The sequence below is a fragment of the Grus americana genome, chromosome 2 (genome assembly GCF_028858705.1).
Source record: "Grus americana isolate bGruAme1 chromosome 2, bGruAme1.mat, whole genome shotgun sequence".
Taxonomy (NCBI): domain Eukaryota; kingdom Metazoa; phylum Chordata; class Aves; order Gruiformes; family Gruidae; genus Grus; species Grus americana.
Genome location: NC_072853.1, coordinates 162,532,140 through 162,552,702, shown reverse-complemented (window position 1 = coordinate 162,552,702; position 20,563 = coordinate 162,532,140). Strand labels below are relative to the sequence as shown.

The 20,563-nt window shown below is 40.7% G+C and overlaps 1 protein-coding gene across 3 annotated transcripts in view; it reads right to left on the bottom strand.

The window, feature by feature from the left end:
• The window catches only part of EXOG (exo/endonuclease G), a 30,253-nt gene extending 10,115 nt beyond the window's left edge, over positions 1-20,138 (bottom strand). For all 3 annotated transcript variants that reach the window (XM_054815833.1, XM_054815834.1, XM_054815835.1), the window contains exons 1-5: positions 19,954-20,138; positions 18,585-18,734; positions 14,923-15,062; positions 13,086-13,162; positions 10,051-10,165 (exon numbers count right to left, since the gene is read on the bottom strand). In XM_054815833.1, coding sequence (XP_054671808.1) covers positions 10,051-10,165; positions 13,086-13,162; positions 14,923-15,062; positions 18,585-18,734; positions 19,954-20,101 — 630 coding nt within the window. In that variant the 5' untranslated portion in view covers positions 20,102-20,138. The remainder of the gene's footprint in view (positions 1-10,050; positions 10,166-13,085; positions 13,163-14,922; positions 15,063-18,584; positions 18,735-19,953) is intronic.
• Between the last annotated feature and the right edge of the window lie 425 nt (positions 20,139-20,563).

Genomic DNA, 20,563 nt, shown 5'->3' with positions numbered 1-20,563 from the left:
CTGATAAAAAAAGCTTTCTCATGTTTTGTACAATAATGTAGTAGTAACATTACTACTGCCTCTGGCAAATATGTGCTCTTAGATTTCTTCATTCTGTTACAGAGTATTTTCCTCCCCTTCCCTAAACTAGGCTATTTAATGGCTTTGTTATAAACTTTTTTGTTGTGTTTTGGTGGGGGGTTTTTTCCAAAAATCATCTTGCTTATGCCACCAGCCTTCTCCTAAATAAAGCTCTGCCTAGACATCTAACAGTCACTGAAACTGGTAAGCAATAAATTGCTTATGCCAAATCTACTTTCCCTTTCAATGACGACAGATGTCTTGATAGGGAAATTAGAGCTCCTGAGTGTCAAAGCACTTTGCATTTAGCATTCAGTGTGGGTGAAACCAGAGTTACAGCTCCTCAGGATCAACTGCATACATAATCAAAACTGACTGATGCACAGGTAATTTTAGAATATACTAAAAACTACGCATCAACACACTGTTATATCTGGTGGGTTAAAACTGAATTACAAAATGAATGGTGTTGGGAGTTTAACCTATTTGAAATAGGTGGCACCCACACTGGGGAGTATATGCAACGTATTGAGAGGGAGGGAGCCAAGAAGCATGAAAAGCCCTGAGGGGGAGAGGAGGGAATTCCTATTTCCACATTCACCCAAGCACAGGCAGTGACTGACACTGTTGAAGGCCAAATGCTGGTGTTCCTTTTCTCCCCCTGCAGCAGTGAGCTTGCAGAGCCGGCACCCCACCGGTGGCAATCCCACCTCCTGCACACTCCAAGGGCAGGGTGGAAGAGAAGCAGGACGCTGTGCACAGCTGCGCTGTGCCCTGAAGCTGCTGTAGCCTCCCAAGAGAAGGCACTAGTGAGACTAAACCCAGTTCCCCAGATTCTCCCTGGGCCAACCATCTCCTGACCTGCAGCACTCCTGTGCAGTATGGTCTTCACTGCCTTTTCCAGGCCTCTTCACATACTTTCTCCCACTATAAATACATCTATATGTACTAGGTCCTCCTTAGCTCGGCTCCCTGCCCTTCTCAACACCTCCCACACACACACACATACCAGCATCCTCTGTCTGTTGTATAAAAGACTAAAGGAAGGGTGAACACGCAGATGGAGCTGCTACAAGTATCTCCAATTAGGGGGTATATGGCATATGTAAAACAAACAGGTGAAAGCGCGTTGAGTGAGTTAGCAGAGGGAACAGGGGATTGAGTCTGAGGACTGAGTGGGTGGATAGAAAGGCTGGGGAATGAATAGAGCTGCACATAGAATAGTTAGGTATGAAATGGAAATGCTGAATGCCTGACGTGGGTGTTAAGGGAAAACAGACCCTGTGCTTATGTAATATGCAAATATATATATGTATTCTATGCAAAATAAGCCACATTTATGCATAGTATATGCCCCTATGAAGGAAGGAAGGAAGGAAAGAAGGAAAGAGAGGACTAGTTCAAAATGAAGGAAGGGTTGGCCTTTTGAGAAATGTAGTTCTAAATACAACTCAACTCCATACAGGCAATGGCCATACATGTAATTTATGTAGCACTTCGGTTCCACATAAGCTCTCTTTTGAGGATTTAAATAAAATTTAAGTAGTGCACAGGCTTTATACTAGTCCTCTGAACAGCAGTAAACTACTTCTGTAATTACTTCACTGAGTTCTAATACTGTTAAAGTAATTAAAACAAACTCCAGCCTGCCAAACGGCCAGAGTCCACAACAGTCCTTTCCTTACACAAAACACGGCATAAAAAGGTCTACCCCCAGGTCATTCTGCTGGAGCAGAATACCATCAAAGGAGGGTGCCTGATTCTCTGACAGAGTAAATATGCATGACAAACAATATATATGGGTTTTTCCGCAGTTTAACACTTCTGTGAACCATGCATAGGATGCACCACCAACAATGTATGCAGGCAGTGTGACCCAGTGATTTCTGTTAAAAAGGAAATGCAGCTCTGGAGCATGCCATATTTCCATCATTATGCTCTGCAATACACCATAATTTGCTTTTTTATGGTAGTAGATACAGAAGCTGCAGATGAATGTTTCCACAGAGTTGCCTCCCTGCCCCCCCCCCCCCCCCAGGTCAACAGCCATGGAAAGAAGCAAAGTGTGATTCCACAGAAGTGAAGTTTGCAACAGAAGCAATAGGTAGGAAAACCAAACTCAACAATTCATTTCCTATTGCCACCTAGAGGATTCTCCTGCCCAACTACAGCAGTTGAATCATTATTCTGATCTGCACCATCCCATTTATCTCAATGCATGCTTAGCAAAGGCAGATAGCATATGCTCCTATTGTAAAAGAATAGAAAATGGGTTAAGATTATCCATGCGCAGATGCTGACTTTGATTTGTGCTAGTCTATCCACAGGCAGCAGATGATCTTTCAGCAATCAATGTCTGAAACAGCTATCTGTCCCAGCTTGAGAAGAGCAACAGTTTTTAATAGTATCTGTGATTCAAAAAAAAAAAAAATCTCATGCACTAATACAAGCAAGAAAATACAGCAATGGCCTGTTGAAAATCCCTGCTGTCCCACATGCTTTCACATCGTGCTGATAACAGGCCACAAGGTAAATTTTTGTGTAATCCTTTGAAAATTTCCATTTTGCTCTTCCTATAAAATTTTTCTTAATCTCTCAGATTTTCGACAGCCTCATAACAGAAAAAACAACACTCAAGCTAAAAGCCTTCTTTTTATAGCATTAAATATATTCCTGTCCCATCATCATGTGAAATTTCAGACACTATTCTCTTTGCTGTCCAGTTAAATATAAAAATGTTCATTGCCCTAACTTTTTGCAGCTGCTTATTCCTTTCACTTTTGCTTTGCTTGTTTTCTTTAGTGATCTGGTGCTGGCTGAAGCCCTAGGACTGAACCAGTGTCTTCTAATAATGCAACATCATGATAATGTCATTTTCAGCATAGTGTTTATTCTTTTTTGTTATTATTGACATTGTTATTGACATTCCACAAGTGTGTATAAATTTGTTATACTCCTCCATGCCCAATTAAATGTGGACAGCTGTCATGAGGACAGGCCATTAAAATGTATGCAACTCCTGACATTTAAGATGTTTACATATTGCTAAAACAACAAACGTGTTGGTAAGCAGTTATACAAACTTAAAGAGCTCATGGGGACAGATGAAGATAAGGGCAGAAGTAACATGATTTCCTAAACCAGAGAGAACTCAGTGAGCTTTGATAAATTTGGTCTCACAGCTAAGTCACTAGATGGGGATTTGTCTTAAGCTTGGCTTTCCTCATGATTTTCACCAAATCATTAAACTGTTCTTGGTCATAGTTTTTAATATTGGAGGAAGGACAAATTTCATAATATCTGTGGAGTGCTTAAGTACCACAATAAATAATGAGGACATTTGCTAATGGCATCTAGGGTAAGTTTAAGAATATGGCATTAACAAATTTCACCTTCATGGTGGTAGTCAGATAAATACAGGGCAAAGCAGCCCCAAAAAATGACAGTTTGGAGTTTGTGAGAAAGAAAATTCCATTCTTACATAAACAGGAAAAAAGGAATACATAAGGTGTAATGGCAGAACACTTGAGAGTATATTAGAAGAAAACAGAATGTTACTAGGAATTTTAAAACATACACAAATGTTATCATATTTTCATTTCATACTGGACTTGTTACAGCTTCCCACAGTAGTAAGAAAGTTATCTTCTTCTGAACGGGTAGGAGTAATTTTTAAAAGAAAGGACTCATGAATCCCAAAGTAGTATTTTGCCACCTAGTGACTAGAAAATGAAAATCAACCGTGAAGAGAATCAGCAGAAGACACTAGCCTTTCATCAGCGAGAGCCAGCTCTGGATTGCAAATTATCTGAGATTCTCTTAGAACCGGGTAAACAGAAATCACATTCAATCATGCCTTAACTGCCAGTATATACTGAAGAGTCCTTGCATCAGACGGTACTATCATCAAATACATTAAAATGATAGCTCCAGAAATTCCCTCTGCACTCCAGTAACCGTTACTTCACTCTCTGTATAACGAGAGTTTAGAACTAAGCCATACTGCGGGCCAGGACTGACTGAAAACAAGCATGCATACATGCAATTCTCTACATAACAGAACTTCCATCTGCATCTGGCAATAACAAAATTAAGACTTCTGTCACATTTCTTGATGGACAGAAATCAAGGACATCATTCCTGCCACCCAAAATAAGACTGTAGCTTTCTCTGAATAGGCATTTGTTTTGTTTTAGCTGTAACCTGAGGCATGATACTGACCAGGCCCATCAGATGTTTTCCGTAGATAATATCATTCCTGCTGACATGACCCCAGGTTTGACAATCCAGAGCTTTCTTATAATTTGATACTAAATTCTGTATAGAAATAGACTTTCTGGCAGTATAAAAAAATTCCCTTTGCTATCAGTATAATTTTATTTACTTGATCATTGTGACACCATTAACTACCTTCACTTCAGTTCCTTTTGGATTTGTGTGAGCACTGATTCTGTTGCTAGTGTTTTTCCCCCAATATTTGAGAGAACTCTGTCAGATGGCATTGAGAAGAACTGAGGGGTGTGAAGGAAGACCTAGCAATACAGAAAATAAAAAATACTACAGATAAAAATCCCAGTAACAGTCTGCAACAACACTGCACAGCCAAGCCCTCCAAAATGCAAATGTATGTACTTCAGGAAAATTTAATTTGTTATGGCTGGTCTGATTGCTTTGCCAAACCATTAGATAATCCTAAAAAAGAAAGAAAGAAGAAAAAAAGTAAAAAAGAAGAGATGGTACAAAAAAAAAAGAAAAGAGAGCTGTGCCTAAATACAGTTATAGCATTAAAAGACAGACACCCCAATCCCCCCCTTTTTTAAATAAAGAGAGTGCGTATAAGCACGATGATACTGTATTTACATGATGACAGACTACTACTTCCACAGAATTCATTCAGGTTACTTAACACTGAATCCACTACAGGCCCTATCACTACTCTTCCTGTAATAAAAGGACCTTTGGGATGGGTACCATGCTAAATAAACACAACCGTATAAATTTATCCTGCACCTTTGGTGTCTCTTCTCCTCCAATCTTAACCCAGTGTCTATTATTTTCATTTGTACATCATGTCTAAATTTAGGGCTGACAGAGCTCTAGTCATTTACACCAGCTGATCTAAGATCTAGACCTTCGAATGCAAGTTTTATGAGGCAAGTATAACAGACCTAGATCCGCTAGTTGGCTGCGTAGCGTTGAGCCCATTTGCAGCAGCCAACAAATAGTAACAGTCCCCAGGTTTATTTCCTCCTTCAACAAGAATTCTTTTCCCTGTAGTATCTTGGCTAGGAGAAAACCTCTACTACTTCCGAAAGTTGACGTGGGAAAACCATAAAGTACCATCTTATATTTGAGAGGTGCAATTTGTTTCCACAAAACTAGATGACAAGTAAACATATCTTCTGGTACAATTATCATGCATCTCTGGCCCAGCCTAGTCATTCAATTTTGAAAATTAAACAACAGACATGCTACCAGTATGAACACTAAATTTTCACTAAAAAGTACAGAAAAATGTCATCTTCAAACAATAAACAAAACGTTATCTAAACTGTACTTTCATTCACCAACCATAGCCAATTCTTCTTAAATTAGTATTTACAATGATGGCATTGGGAATAAGAAGGGTGGAGCATTAAGCATGATGCAGTAGAATTATTGCAAAATTTGTATTTCAAACTCCAAATCTGCTGACAGAGGAAAATCACTAAAGCAACAGTCACTGGAGAACAGTAACGTATAAACCAAGACAATGTCATTTTGATTTGATCTAGACAAAGATGAAAAACCTGCACCTGCCTCTGCAATGACACACAACAGATTTTTCCTGTTGGCATTCTATTTTACATATATTCTCAGAATATGTTTTTCAGACACCAAGCACGGTCATCAATCTACTCTTTGCAATAAAAGCCTCCGCTGGAGACAGATGAAATGACAGAACATATCTGAGGATACAGCAAGTTCAGCCAATAGATAGAACAACGCTGGCATCTAAAGAGTTCAAGGTTAATTCCCTTTCTGGAATTAAACAGCAAATGGTACCAGAGTCCAAGCAGGAACTGGGAACAATGCCATGACCGATGCTCTGTTTTTCTTCTATAGTGATCTAAAAATAACCTTTTTGGATGTCTGATGAGAAAAACACCAGCCTGTAACGCTATGGATACATATTTCACCGTTCCTTTAGCCAAAACCAAGGAAACTAAGATTGAAGAGAGGGTCTGAAACAAATCAATGCAGACACACTCACTGTAGCACTTTGGTGTTTTCTTTCTTCCACAGTTCTAGTTTCAGAGGAGAAGAAAAACATTAGAAAAGAGCTCAGCCTTAACAGTCACATTGCCAGATTATAGGTTGTGAGTTTCAGCGCTGTTGTGTATACTACAGCACTTCTTAAACAGCACATAAAAAGAAAAAGGACACCTTCTCACATCAGCTTCATAAGCCCAAACAATGAGGACTTAAAGCCTTTCATTTCTAAGTCACTTGTCTGAACCTAGCAGACAGACAGCGAAGCGGTACCTTCCCCTCTCCTTCAGCTGCCAACTCTTAGTGTTCTTGGTTTAGGGGCAGAATCCCAGACTGCCAAAATCAACGACAATGACTGCAATTACATGCAAGGTATTGGTTTGAAAAGAGCTTCTCTCCAGTGATTTGACAGGTTGTGTTCCCTCTCCGAAGTGTATGTGTTGATGTAAGAAGGAAAAAAAAAAAACCAACACACTACTCTGAAGTCTCTGTCCCCAAAGGAGAACTTCAATGGCAAGCACAAGAACTTATGCCATGAAGAGATTTCAAAATAACAAAACATTTCTCAGCCTGTATTTATTTACACTTAGGAGTGTAGACAAAGACGACCTAAATCAAATAATTTAATATTTAAAACAAAACAAAAACCCCCAGATCAACATTTTACTTTTCCCACCTGTAGACAGCATTGTCTGTACTTAAATACAGCTCAAATACAAATCAATTTACACAATGAATCTCACCGTAGGAAGCTGAGTAAAGGATTTATGAATGTGGCCAAATGGTGAAATGAAAACATGAATACTATCAATCCACTGTTTTCAATCTCACACTGAACTTCACTTCATAGTTTATATTAAGACCAAAACTGATAAAACACACGTAAAAGACCAGAGTTGTCATCAAACCCAAAGATGATGAAGACATCTTGGCAACAGGCAAGAACAGAATGATATGATAACCAAAGCAGCATGGACATTTTGTGCCACTATTATTCCATCACCGTATCCTGGCATCAAGTTACTCTGAACAAAAGCAGTTAAGATGCAGCGCTTGCTCGTATTTTTACCTGTGGAATACTAAAGTTTACATTTCAAAACCAAAATGGAGAGCCACAATCATCTTTCTGTAATCTTTCTCTTCTAAATAAACACTTTCTCCAGAGAAAAACTAGAAAAAGATGACCAGTTTTGGGCCCCTCAGTACAAGAAGGACATTGAGGTGCTGGAGCGTGTCCAGAGAAGGGCAACAAAGCTGGTGAAGGGTCCGGAGCACAAGTCTGATGAGGAGCGGCTGAAGGAACTGGGGTTGTTCAGCCTGGAGGAGACTGAGGGGAGACCTGACCGCTCTCTACAACTGCCTCAAAGGAGGCTGTAGCCAGGTGGGTGTTGGTCTCTTCTCCCAAGTAACTAGTGAAAGGACAAGTGGAAATGGCCTCAAGTTGCGTCAGGGGAGATTTAGATAGGATATTAGGAAAAATTTCTTCACTGAAAGAGTGGCCAGACATTGGAACAGGCTGCCCAGAAAGGTGGTGGAGTCACCATCCCTGGAGGTGTTCAAAAAACACGTAGACGGGGCACTTTGGGACGTGGTTTAGTAGACATGGTGGTGTTGAGTTGACGGTTGGACTTGATGATCTTAGAGGTCTTTTCCAACCTTAAGATTCTATGATTCTAGGATTGAAGTGAAGCAGTTGATAGATGATTCAACTGCTTCCTGGAAAATAATTTCCAGTTATAAAATGTTCAAGTCAGCTCAGGATTTTTAATTCTTTCCTATGTAAGACAAATATGTATTTTTAGGGATAAAAAGTAAATGTAATATCCTGACAGTACAAGGAAGTAAATTCCAGCAAGCTACGTGCAAGCCTAGAGAACTCTTACAGTACCATTTTGCATGACAGTAATCCAAATGCTCAGCTCGAGACTGTTGAGAAGGAACATCTCCCTCCTGCTCCCAGCTATGTGCTTTTGGACATACCTCGTGCTGTCATCAGTAAGTGCTGGACTTCTCTATGTGCCGCTCTATCTTTCTACGGCAGCAGAAAACAAGCCCAGTAAGCAAATAAAGAATCCAGCATGAATGGTTTTCTATTGTATTGGGTAATTAAGCATCTTGTGGAAGTATCTGACAGTCATCAGCATTGGCAGACAAGGGAAAGGACGGGAAAGTGTAACGGGCAATAGCAAGGTCAGCACTATCCCTTTGGGTGGCAAGGAACCATGGCCAGTCTAAAGCTGGCTTTGCCATTAATTTATCATGTGGCATTGGTCATATCCCTTAACCACAGCTTATTTATCCACTTGAAAAGGAGCACAGTTGTCACCTTCCTCACAAAGATGTGGTGGGAGCTGGAGTTTGGAACTGCCACTGAATGTGAAAAAGATAAATTATTATTACTGCATTTTCATATGCATGACATATAACTTGGAAAAAAAATAACAACAAACCCAAACCCAAAGTTGTGATTTCATCACAGTCAAGGTTCTAGACATGTGTGGGTGGGGACATAAGGGACAGTTTTTAAAGTAAAAAGGTAAAAACGAACAGGAAAAATTACATTCTACTATGACTGAGTTCCAAGTTCAATCAAATGGAAATCAGCTGTGTATTTATAATGGAGAAATAATGCCTAAATCTTACCACTAAACAAGCCAGTGTTGAAAGCTGAACAACGCTCTTTTGTGTGTCTCATATCCCTCCGAAACAGGGGCTTGTTATAGCAAGCTCATTCATTGCTCCTCAGAGAACTAGTTGGACAGCTGAATCACGAGCTGAAGCTGCAGTTAATCCAAGTACTTACTTTCAAGGAAAAGTGTTTTTTCAAGAGGCGCAAAATACAGCATTTATTTGCATTATGCTAGCTTTCATCTAGCAACTGAAAACAGCAACAATATCTCATTACAGTAGGGGCAGAAAGCTAATACACCCTCCCCTGAATACCTTACTACACTCAGATCCTACAAATGTCTGAACACATGCTTACAAAGAGTAAGTCAGGATAAGCAATAATAAATTCACCTCTCAACTTGATAGCCTTTCCTGTATATCAGTGACAGTTTCTAGAGACTGGGCATGATTAATCTTAAAATCTTCAGAGTATTTTAAGCAGGTAATAAAAATGGGGGACTAAAAGAAGAAGGGGGGTATCAGTGCCATGGACCAGTGATTACACTGCATTCACCTAAAACCTACTGAACTCAAATGAAGTCTTTCAGTTGACTTTGGTATGCTCAGAACTTCAGTTGCAAGGCCTCATCTGAGTGATGCATATGGGATATCAGGAAGCAACTGCTTTTGAAATTAATGGAGCATAGGCATTCCAATATATTCCCTATATAGTTTTGCGAAACCCACGCTACCTCTGTATTGTGCTATTTCTAAAACACATAAATAAATGATTGAATACATGCCTACACATCAGTAAAACCCACTAACTCTCTGCTTAGATACTGTCATGTATTATAGAAGTCAGAAAACAGTTTTACTGCAGGCTGTGAACAGATATTTAATAGGTCTCGCTTTGTAAATAAAACAAATTATTTTAAAATTATACTTTTTCATGTGTAGGCAAGATATAACATCTCTATTGAACTTGTTCCAACTAGCATTGGACATTTCATATATTTTGCATGTACTAGGATGTTTAACTTTGGTTTATCAAGCGACAGCATCAGTTTTAAATAAATACATAAAGTAATACCACTGCACCATTTACCCAGCAATATATATACATACCTGATAAGTAACACTCTTCTTTCCATCATCATTTATTTGAGGCAAGGTCAGAGGGCCAGAAACTACCCAAACATCCTCAAATCTCTCAGTCAATTCCCGACAATACATTTCCATTCTGGAACATATTTGTCAGATAGGGTAAAGTCAGCTGGGAAAACTTAACACAAAAATCTTTGAAACAATACTGTGAAGGGCAACATGAATTACTAACAATTTGGGAGACTTTTTCCAAACTCATGTGACTGACTCGCAAGCCAAAGAAGGTAAAACACAGGCCCAAGTCATACCTCCCACTTGCCCCAGGTTCACTTATTTACAGATAGGCATGTGTTATCACACACATTTGAAAATGGTTTCTGTAGCCTTACCACCTGTCCTGAAAATCTGAGTTCTCTACTTACTCCCACACTTGACATTACAAAGATACTGTTGATGGTCACTTGGGATTAGTAAAATACTTGTTTTAAACAGCAGGTTGTGGCGTTCTTACTTCAAAAGGTTTTATCACATTACTGGATTTGCATGTTCCTCTCTGAGGAACAGACAGCTCTTTCCGTAGCTCAAAGTACTTACAAAAGTTTCTGTGTGCCATTCCCACTAAGTCTACTTAATGTTTTTTTTATATAAAACTGTTTAAAAATAAAGTAGTCACTCCAGAAATACGAACATTATTTTTGCTTCTTATACTAATTGATTCTGTTTACAGTATAAAATATTTCTCCAAATAAGAATGTTTCTGGATCATACCTATTTTACATTAAAAAAAAGATTATAGCCTGTCTTTGATCTAACAGCCTGTTATAGAAATCACAAACATTGAGAACCCCTCGCTCCTTTAATAGAGACAGAGTTGTACTTCACTCAAACAGACAAACAGATCAGAACATGAGACAGATGAGCCCAGTTATTCTGGCTGCCTCTGAAAGGGGGAGGTTTCATCCCCTTCTCTATCTCATCCCTGTTCCTCATACCTCTCCCTTGGGCCACCTTTAGCACAAAAAGTCTTTTTTTTTTTTTTTTTTGTGCTGGGTCAGTGAGTTAAATCAGCTCACACAAACCAGAATTAGCAGGAATGAGCCCTTTCTTCTTTGGTAACAGTGAGCTGCCATGTGACACGCCAAAGCATCGACCGCAAGCTAATTTTTTTTCCTGCTATCATCAGCTTTGCTTCCAAGCAGCTCAGCTCCTCAGGCTGTCCCACAGGATGGCAATACAAACACCACCTGGCACAAGGAAAGAATGGGAATAAATGCAGCTTGGGAGCAAACTGCTTTTGGTGGCAGCAGGGACAGAGATCAGATTACAGTGACCATGAAATCCCACTCAAAACAAGACAGAAAACGACAGTTAAACATCAGGAAAGAAAGAAGCATGCACATTGGTGGGAAGAGAATGAGGAACAAATACTAGGGTGCAGTTAGAGCATACCACTGAACCAATCTAATAGCTTACTATCTAACAGCTTGCTGAATGATGCAGTCCTGCTCTCCCCTTTCCTACTGCTCCCCTTGTCTGCCCCAGCTGAACAGTCCTACTCCATCTTCTGTGTTGGCTCTGGCACTCATCTCACCAGTTGATCCAATTTTCTAATCTGGCAGAAACATAACCAAGCAAAACAAAATGTGAATCAGTTTAACTGGGTTAGCAAATGGAACTGACTTGCTGCAGTCAGGCTAGTACCAGAGCTGGAACTGGGAAAGCAGCAAAAACACATGGCTGGAGGGCGAACACCACTTTAGAGACCAACAGATTGTTAAACTGACTAAGCTGTATTGTCTACCTGCACCTCAGAAGACAATTCAAGAAGTAAGCAATCAAAAAAAGAGAACGGAAGAGAATTCTGAAGCCAGGAAGGAATACAACACATGTGAAATATGGTATCCTCAAAAATATTTATCATTAAACAAGTGACTGACAAAACAAGTGGCACAAATACCTTGTTCATGTATTTAACTGTGGGGATAGGGTGCTGGAGTTGGGAGAAAGTGATACAGCTGCTTAAATTGTGGGGCTGATAGTGCCAGGGGAAATAAGGCTTCCAACCTTGAATTAGTACAAATGCCTAGCTTTGGTATAAGGAAATTTTATGCTCAAATACTTGAGATATTAAAACGATACAAAAAAAATTCTCTTAAAATGTTATAGCATTTTATTTGTCTATAAAACAGTATAACCTTATTGAATGCCTCGTATGATTTTATACGCATTCTTGTAAAACTGGAAAGCAGTGTGTAGTTGAATGATGATGCATTTTTGACAGACTTAGTACAATACTGTACATAATTTTACTAACCTTTCCTTGAGCGAACCTTGTGAAATTCACCATTTTCCCCTCCTGTTTCTGAGTCTGAACATTCTGTAAGTCCTATGCAAGTAGCACTGGATGAATGCTACTTTTATTAATGTTTTTCTCTGCTCAAAGGAAGGAAAGAATAAAAATCCTACGTGAAGAAAGTTTAAATTTATCAACCGCTCACTTCACCTCAAAGCCGATCCAGCTGGCGTTCACAAGTGACAGAGAACCTGCCTGACAGCTACTTGGAAGCCAGCACTCGAAGAAACACCTAAGACCTGAAGTAGTCACGACTCAGTGGGGAGCACTCAGTTCTCCAATTCAAAGTGAACCAATGTCCACATACAGAGATGTGAATACTCTCATGCTGGAAGCGCTTTTTTGAGGAGATGTTAAAGCAAGATCTAAACCCTTTCCTTGCTTCTACTGAATTTTCATTAAGGACACAGATGTTAAGTCTGGTACCTTGAGCCACACCAGCCAAAAGAAGTAATTTTATCTATTCTAAATAAATGTCCTCTACGGTTTAATTGAATAAAGAACTAAAGTAGTTGTTACGCTGTTCTTGCACTGCGAGGACCGAACTGCCTTTCATTTCAGAGAAAGTTGCTATGATCTCTACAGATAGCCTATAAAGTGCTCCAGAATACTTTGATGTGAAGAAGCTTTATAAATACAGCATTTTTTATTTATGCCACTGCCTGATATTTTTCACTTAGTTTATTTATAAGTAATTTCTCACCTGTTCCAAAATCCAGCATTATTTTCATAATTCTGAGGCACAATGTTAGACAGATAAAACGTTTCAGCCATAGCTCTCTGCATACAGAAAAAAAAAAAGAATATAATTTCATTGAAACATTTATGACCTGAAAAGATATTTTAGAAGTTTTTGGATCAGAATCCATTTCTAGTTTACTCTTAACATTATCAACATAAAAGGTCAGATAAAACCTAAGTCAGAACATCTACAAAATTATTTTGGATTAAAAGGTACGTAACTGAGGTGTAAACCTTGCAAAATGTATCTACCTTTATTTTTTTTTGACAGAAACATAGCACAAGAACGTCCAATTCTAGAGGCACAGGAATTCCTATGTTACTCAGTTTTGTAATGCTTTTGGAAGCAACTAGCTACTCCTCTTTTTGAATGGGAAGGGTGCTTCCACCCATGTTTTTCATTTATTTGACTGCCTAATGGCCAGCTTTTTCTTTCCGTGACAAGAAAAGGTTTTATTAAAAATATTCATCAATATTTTAGAAATACATAACATGCAGGTGATGAAATTATTTATGAGACCATAATGGTCAAACATCTACATATCTGCTTAATTTTATCTTTAAAAAGTGTCACAAACCTCTGAACTGAAGCTCACGCATCTCCAAATGCGAAGGACCTGGCGCTAAAAAACTATGCATATGCAGGGAAATACAGGAGAAAAAAATTTCCAAGATCTTAACCCAGAATGTTCATAGGTCCTGTACTTGCCAATGTTTTTCACATAATACTTCTTCAAAGTGAATGAGCTGGCAGAACTCCTTAGGATAATGAGCAAACAGTACCTGCACTACTTAAACTGTGAAATTAAATTATTACAGTCCCATATTTGAAAGATTATATCATCGCAATGCATTTCAAGCCAGGTCCAGGATCTCTCTGCACAGGTAGCTCACCAGCAAAACTCCCCAGATATAACAAATAAATAACCACAAAGACAGTTCCAGCAGAAATAAAATGACTGGTTCTTTCATCCACCACATGCCACTGTGCTGTCCTTCTGCCCCACTGCATACTATTCCGCCTGGCAGAAATACAAATTCAAACTGCTTCTTAATTGACAAATTGCTGCATTAGGCACATTTCACAAGAGGATCCAATAAATCCAAGGCTGCTTTGTTAGTCAGCCAAGGCATTAGGGCATGCTTTTCCTACAGCTCAAATAAATGGCAGGTGAAGACATTTTATAGACTGAAAGAACTATGGCAAAAGAAGGTTCTAATTTACCTCATACACACTGCCAGAAAGGAAAAAGCCTTCTAAATCATCCAGGCAATCCCCTTGCCAATACAGAAGAGTACTTAACAGCATCTTTGCTTTGCCCAATCTAGCCTTAAACATCTCAGCACCCGTTGGCCAGAATGAAGTCATTGTTCCCTATCTCCCTTTAACTGAGCTTCAGAAGACTTTCGAGGTTTGTTTGGTGAAGGTTATCATCTTCATTTTACAGGCAGGCAATGTGATGTACAAGAGGTTGCAAAGACTTGCTTAACACTACGCACTACAAGATATACTCACACCATCTCTGCCAAACAAGTTAATATAGGTGTGATTTAATGAAGAGAGGTGTGTCACCAAAGGATGCATTTGATTTAGACGCCTGAAGCAGACTGTGAGAGCATCCTACAGCGCACAGTCAGGAATAGACCTTGTAACTCCCAGTCCAGGTCTGTGCGTCAATAATGAGACCACGTTCCATCTCAAAACAAACTGCAAAAGGAACATTACACATTATTTTTAAGGGTCTTTTGACCATTTCCAACTGATAAACAAAAATGAAAAAGAAAGAAAAAAATCCTACTGTTGAAAATTTGTTATCTCCCGCTGGTGCCATGTGTCCTCGTGACCACCCGCTCCCAAGGTAGTCTTCATTGACAGCACTAAACATTAGAGGGATGTTAGGATCTGGTCTGAATTTACAGTGCCTTCGGTCTGCATTGCCTGAGGAATAACACACTAAATTGTTAGGTTATCATTAAACCATCATAACAAGATGAAAAAAATTGGTTCTGTCACATCTTGCCAAATGACCCATGCTTAAGGATTCAACACATTAATCTAAATTGGGTATTCTTCTCCTCAACCATGAAAAAAGAATAATTCTGCTTAAATATCTGTGCTCCAGTTCTAAATTCTTCCCCACTACGCACTAGACATTCTAACATGCTTACTGTTTTATAGAGAAGAAACAAAACCAAAATACTTTTGCCTTATCATAAATGCAGATTAATATTAAAGGCAAGATCACTAAACATACAAACCAGTATAGATTCACTTTTTAGGACAGTGAAGATAAACAAATCCTCACCAGCTGCAATTCCATTTTTACATTTGAGCCACAAGTATTTCTTCTTTTTCCAGTTCTAGCCTGGAAGTAGAATGCGTGTATCTTGATAAAGTTACACTTGCTAAAATAATAAACCCCTTCAAGAGAAAGTCTTAAGTCATTTGTTCTTCATGGGCACAGAAATAAGTGTAGAGCTTTCCTGTTCCCTTCCAGGATCCCTGCCTGTCCAGATATTTGGAAACTGTGCACAAAAAATGTCTAGGCCTAAAACTTCTGGAAGACAAAACACTTTTTTGGGGGGAGGCTTGTGGGGGGAGCTAACTTAACTGTTGCAGAGATGGCAGCCCATTCTAAGCTGCTATCTTTGCTAGGAAGCCTGTCACTTCTTCCCGGGTTTACTGGCCATACACATATATTTATGTCCTTGCACTGTGTAAAGTCCCAGTCAACTACTTGGAAAATAAATTACTCTGAGTGGAATACAACTTTGAGACCACTTCATCCCAAACACTGACTGCTTCCTTGGAAAAGTGATGGTCAGAAGAGAATTACATAAATTATTCTGGCACTGACAACCTCCAGTAAGACACCATCTTTCTTAGGGAATGGCCTGGGACGAAGAACATCCATAGCAAGGAAGGTGCTCCAGAGAAGCAGTGGAGGCACGCGCAAGAGCTAACTCAGCCAGGCCTGTGCAATGGCTCCACACAGGCAGCGGCACAGCGTGCAGCTGGAAAATAACTGGCTTAGAGCACCATCACTGTTGTCCACAATTCTTCTTCCCATAGAATTCAAAGTATCTACAGCACACTGATTTTTTTCTTTATAAAATTCAGGGTGTCATCTTAGGCATAATTTCACAGATGTAATACACAGGACCACTACGAACTCTCTTTTCATTTAAGCATGAATCAGGGCCTGTACACACCGGAGAGTTTTCCTCAAACATGGCACTTTATAAAGCATCTCCTGTTGCAATACAGCGTGAGAGGCAATTTTCAATAGTGATCACTGCTAGTTGTTAAAATTATTCTTTCTTCTATAGCTGACTGTGCATACACAGAGAAACTGCATGCACTCTGGCTTTTTTGTCATGTCAATGTTATCGCTGAGCGCATAAGCACCCTACGCTTCCTTATGCTCCGTGCTGAGAACAAAGTGTGGTACACGCTCTCCGCTGGGCAGCTCTCTGAAGAACCCCAGAATATGCAAGGAGGAAAAAGAAGAAAGGAGGGGGTGGAAAATGAGCATGCATATGGATAATGCATCTCTTGGAAACCCCAGTGCCTGTAAGCAATTTTCTCTTCTTTGCTGACCATCTGTGCATATGTCCACGGAGGTGATGTCAAAACAGAGAGGTGGTCACAGCATCTTTGTGCAGTGCAGGTAAAAGGAAGGAGCTTCACTTTTCTTTTTTGGTAAAGCATGTGACATGATACATTAGCACAGGATTGATGCTTAGGAACAACACAATATTATCAGTGTGCAAAACAACAGAATTCTTATTTTTAAAAAATCATATTTAATCTCAGTATTTAAGACAAAGTGTAATTTATCAATTAAATTTGAAAAATGGAAAATGTATCTTCATTTATTCTGTTCACTGCTTTGATAAAAAAATGATAATTTCTTCTGTAATCAGATTTGTACATCTCATTTACATGTAACGTTAATTTCTTTCCACCATGTTTTTTAAACATTTAAGTTCTTATCATTAATTTTTTTTTTTGCATCAAAACTCCAGTTTCAAAACTCCAGTACATGAAAGGTTTTTGTGACCTTCCCTGAACACAATTTTGCCTTAAATCTCAATTAGAGTAGCTATCAGACATAAATCAGAGCTGAATGCCTCAAGATGCTTAATTTCAACTTGCAGGTTAGTTGTAGCTGATCATTTGGAAAACATTCTAACAATTTGGCTGTTAAGGCCCACTTGAAAGTAAACCTGGAATTACTGCTTTCTTCTCAGAAAGAAGTGGAATCAATGATGCTACTTAGGGGTTGGTTATAAATATTTTCAGGATCATGCTTTTAATTTTGAATGGTAATTTGAAGACAGTGATTAAGATATATTTAGAGGGCTACTGCGTTCATAAAACACTTTACAATTATACAGTTACCTCCATTACTAATAATTTGCCTTATAAAAACTGAACTAATGCTATAAACTTAATTTACAATGACTGTATACCACTTATACTTCATTCACCACTGACAGGAAAAAAATCACTGAGCCTCTGTCTCGTATAAAGAACAGGGGAGAGAATATTAGATTATGCACATCGGAAAATACAACAGAACTGCATCAAAGTAAATGATGGCTGCTGTGAGTAGGTATGCCCTGTCTAGCTTTGAACAATTACAACTGTCAATGCCCTTTGCTCCATTTTCATCTCAGAAACGGACATTCATCTTTTCTCCCCATTCTGAGGAAATCTCTTTAAGATCTGTAGACAAAACAGTCTGGTCACTAAAGGCACTGACTCCACAAGCATTCACACATGTGGGGCAGTACCTAACGACATAAATCAGCCCACAGAACTAACTACACAAGCTAAGGAAGCAAGAGCAATTTTTATGCGCTTGAACAATAACATTGAACTTTGCAGGTCTCAATCAGGTCAAGAAAAGTTTAATTTCCAGTTTTTCATGTCCTCTCCATTCATGTTTAAAAGAGGTAAGTTAAACTTCCCTCCTGCAACATGACATACAGTGTTTACACGGACACAGCCGTATCGATCTGGTGCTTTACAGACTGTTTCATAAACTCATAACTGAAACATCTCATGGAAGGTAGCTCTCGTTCTTCTTCATTCCTCCCTTTCATAGTCAGCCCTTGGGTCAAGTGTGTCTTGCAGGCTTCAGGACATCATACATTCAATACCAATGTTCTTTCTATTGTTGGGACTAGTCTGAAAAGGCCTGCGTTGGTTGCTGCAGGCTGCTGCAGTGACAGATCACTTTTAAATCACTGGCAACATCAGCCTTAACGCTGTCATGAAGCTGACATCCACTCAGAGGCCTGCTGCCTCCAGCTGGATTGTGAATGGGTTGAAAAATCCATACCTAGAGATTACTATAGGATTTTTCTCCCTGTCTGCTCCTGGGTCCACCTTCTGTGAACTGCAAAGCCCATTCTAGGTGCCATAAATGTAAGAAAATAAACATCTACATACCCAGTGTCTTCTGTTTTGAAATGTGTTCAATCACCCATCTAGGCACCCGTTTTGCCTGGTCATAAGACAGTGCATGATTTGTGTAACATCTGGTCTCTGTTCCAGCTTCAGGGAATCCATATTTTTCCAGCAGAGACTCTTCTACTGGTTCTAAGAAGAAAAATAAACAGAAAGCCATCCAAAGATGAATGTGATCAGAAACAAGACAGTAAGAAAAACATCTCAGTGGATGTAAATATTGTATAGGGAATTACTTGAGGTTACTCCCACAATTAAGACCTAAAAATATACTAAGAGAGCTATCCAGTGAAACTCCCTTCTACCAAAAAAGCTGTGCTTTTCATTGTGTCCTTACATGACGTTCTCAGCTCCAGGGCTCACTCATCTACTCTAATGCTTACACACATCTACCTAGCAATCACTCTGGGCTGGCCTTCAGAAGAAAAGCTCTCAGATATTTAGGGACGTATCAGGCAACAAGGAGTTACGGACACACACATTTCACTCTTCAGAGCTGGAAATCGCACTCCTCCTCACAAACGGAGATGTAAGAGTTGAGCACAGGTGCGAGTCCTGCCCTCACTGGGAATGCATACACTCTGATGAATGAATGAAAGCTTCACTTTGAGATTATTCTTTTTTTTTTTTTGCAAGTAACATTTTTCTCTCATGGAGGAATATTTACACCCATCTTACTGATTTCCTCATCCTCCAGCCATCTGTTCGACAGCAACTCAGGTTTTTAGAGCCCCTCTTCCTGTGCTTTCCAATGCTCAGATACTTTTAAAGCCTTTGGGCTGCAGAGAACACCATTCATTCCCACCAGGCCTTGGTGCCCCCCCCGACAGCCCCTTCCCCACACCTCGCACAGCAAGTGGCCACCTCCTGTGCTGGCCTCGCATCCCTGGGGAAGCAATAGCTCAAATTTAGTTATGGCCTGACCTGAACTGTGTGTTTAAAAGTACACGTACGCGTGTTTATATTACACAGACATCACCAGATCATGCAGGGCAACTGTTCTCCACTCCCACTACGACACGGGAGCCCACAGGAGACCACTTTCCTCGCGTATCACCAACATTTCGGTGTGAGCAGGTGCAGCAAGGGGAAGCTGTGTTTTTAATGCAAGTTACGGCCCAGCATCCTCAAATAACCTCCTCCCCCCCTCAGCCCGGCCCAGATACCCGGTGAACTCCCGGCCCCCTTTGAGCAGGCCTCAGGATGGAGGGAGCTGCTCGGAGGGCAGGGAGCGGTCTTAGGGGCTGGGGAGGTCTGTGAGGGATCGGGGCCGCGCTGAGGCGCCGCCGCTCCCGCCGCACGGAGCCACGCGGCCGCCGCGCCCGGCCTCCCCTCTACCCGCGGCTCTTACCCTCCGGCAGGGCTCGCTCAGGCACCAGCTCCGCCTGGCTCTGGCTACGGAGGAGCCGCCACGCAGCCCAACACGATGCAACAGCCCCCGCCCCGGCCCCACAGAGGAAGCCGCCCAGAAAGCGGCGGTGCCGGGCGAAGGCCGCCATGGCGGCGGGCGGGCGGGCGGGCTGGGGGGGGGGGCTGGTGGCGGCACCGTGCTGTCCCGCAGCGCCCCCTGCCGGCCCGCCCGCGGCGGCGCGGGGACTTGGCCGCCATGGCGGCATCGCCTCAGCGCAGTTAGCCGCGGGGAAACGGCACTCGAGGAACGAGCGAAGCGGGATTTTCCCGAGAGCGGTGACAAAGGGAGAGCGAAGGCTGTGGGGCTCGGCCTCACGGGGACTGCAGGGGCCGCCTGGAGAGGGGTGGCTAAACTAGTCCCCAGCCAGTGAGGCCGGGGGTGATGGCCCCGGGCTCCAGCCCCAGAGGAAGGTGTTTAGTCACCAGTTGGTGGTTTGACATCAGGCTTTTTGTCTGGAAAACCCCCAGCCCGATTATCACTATTTTTCCCTCACAAGTGCCTGTTAATGTTCATATTTGCCTCATGTGGGCCCAAGCGAGAGGCATTTTTT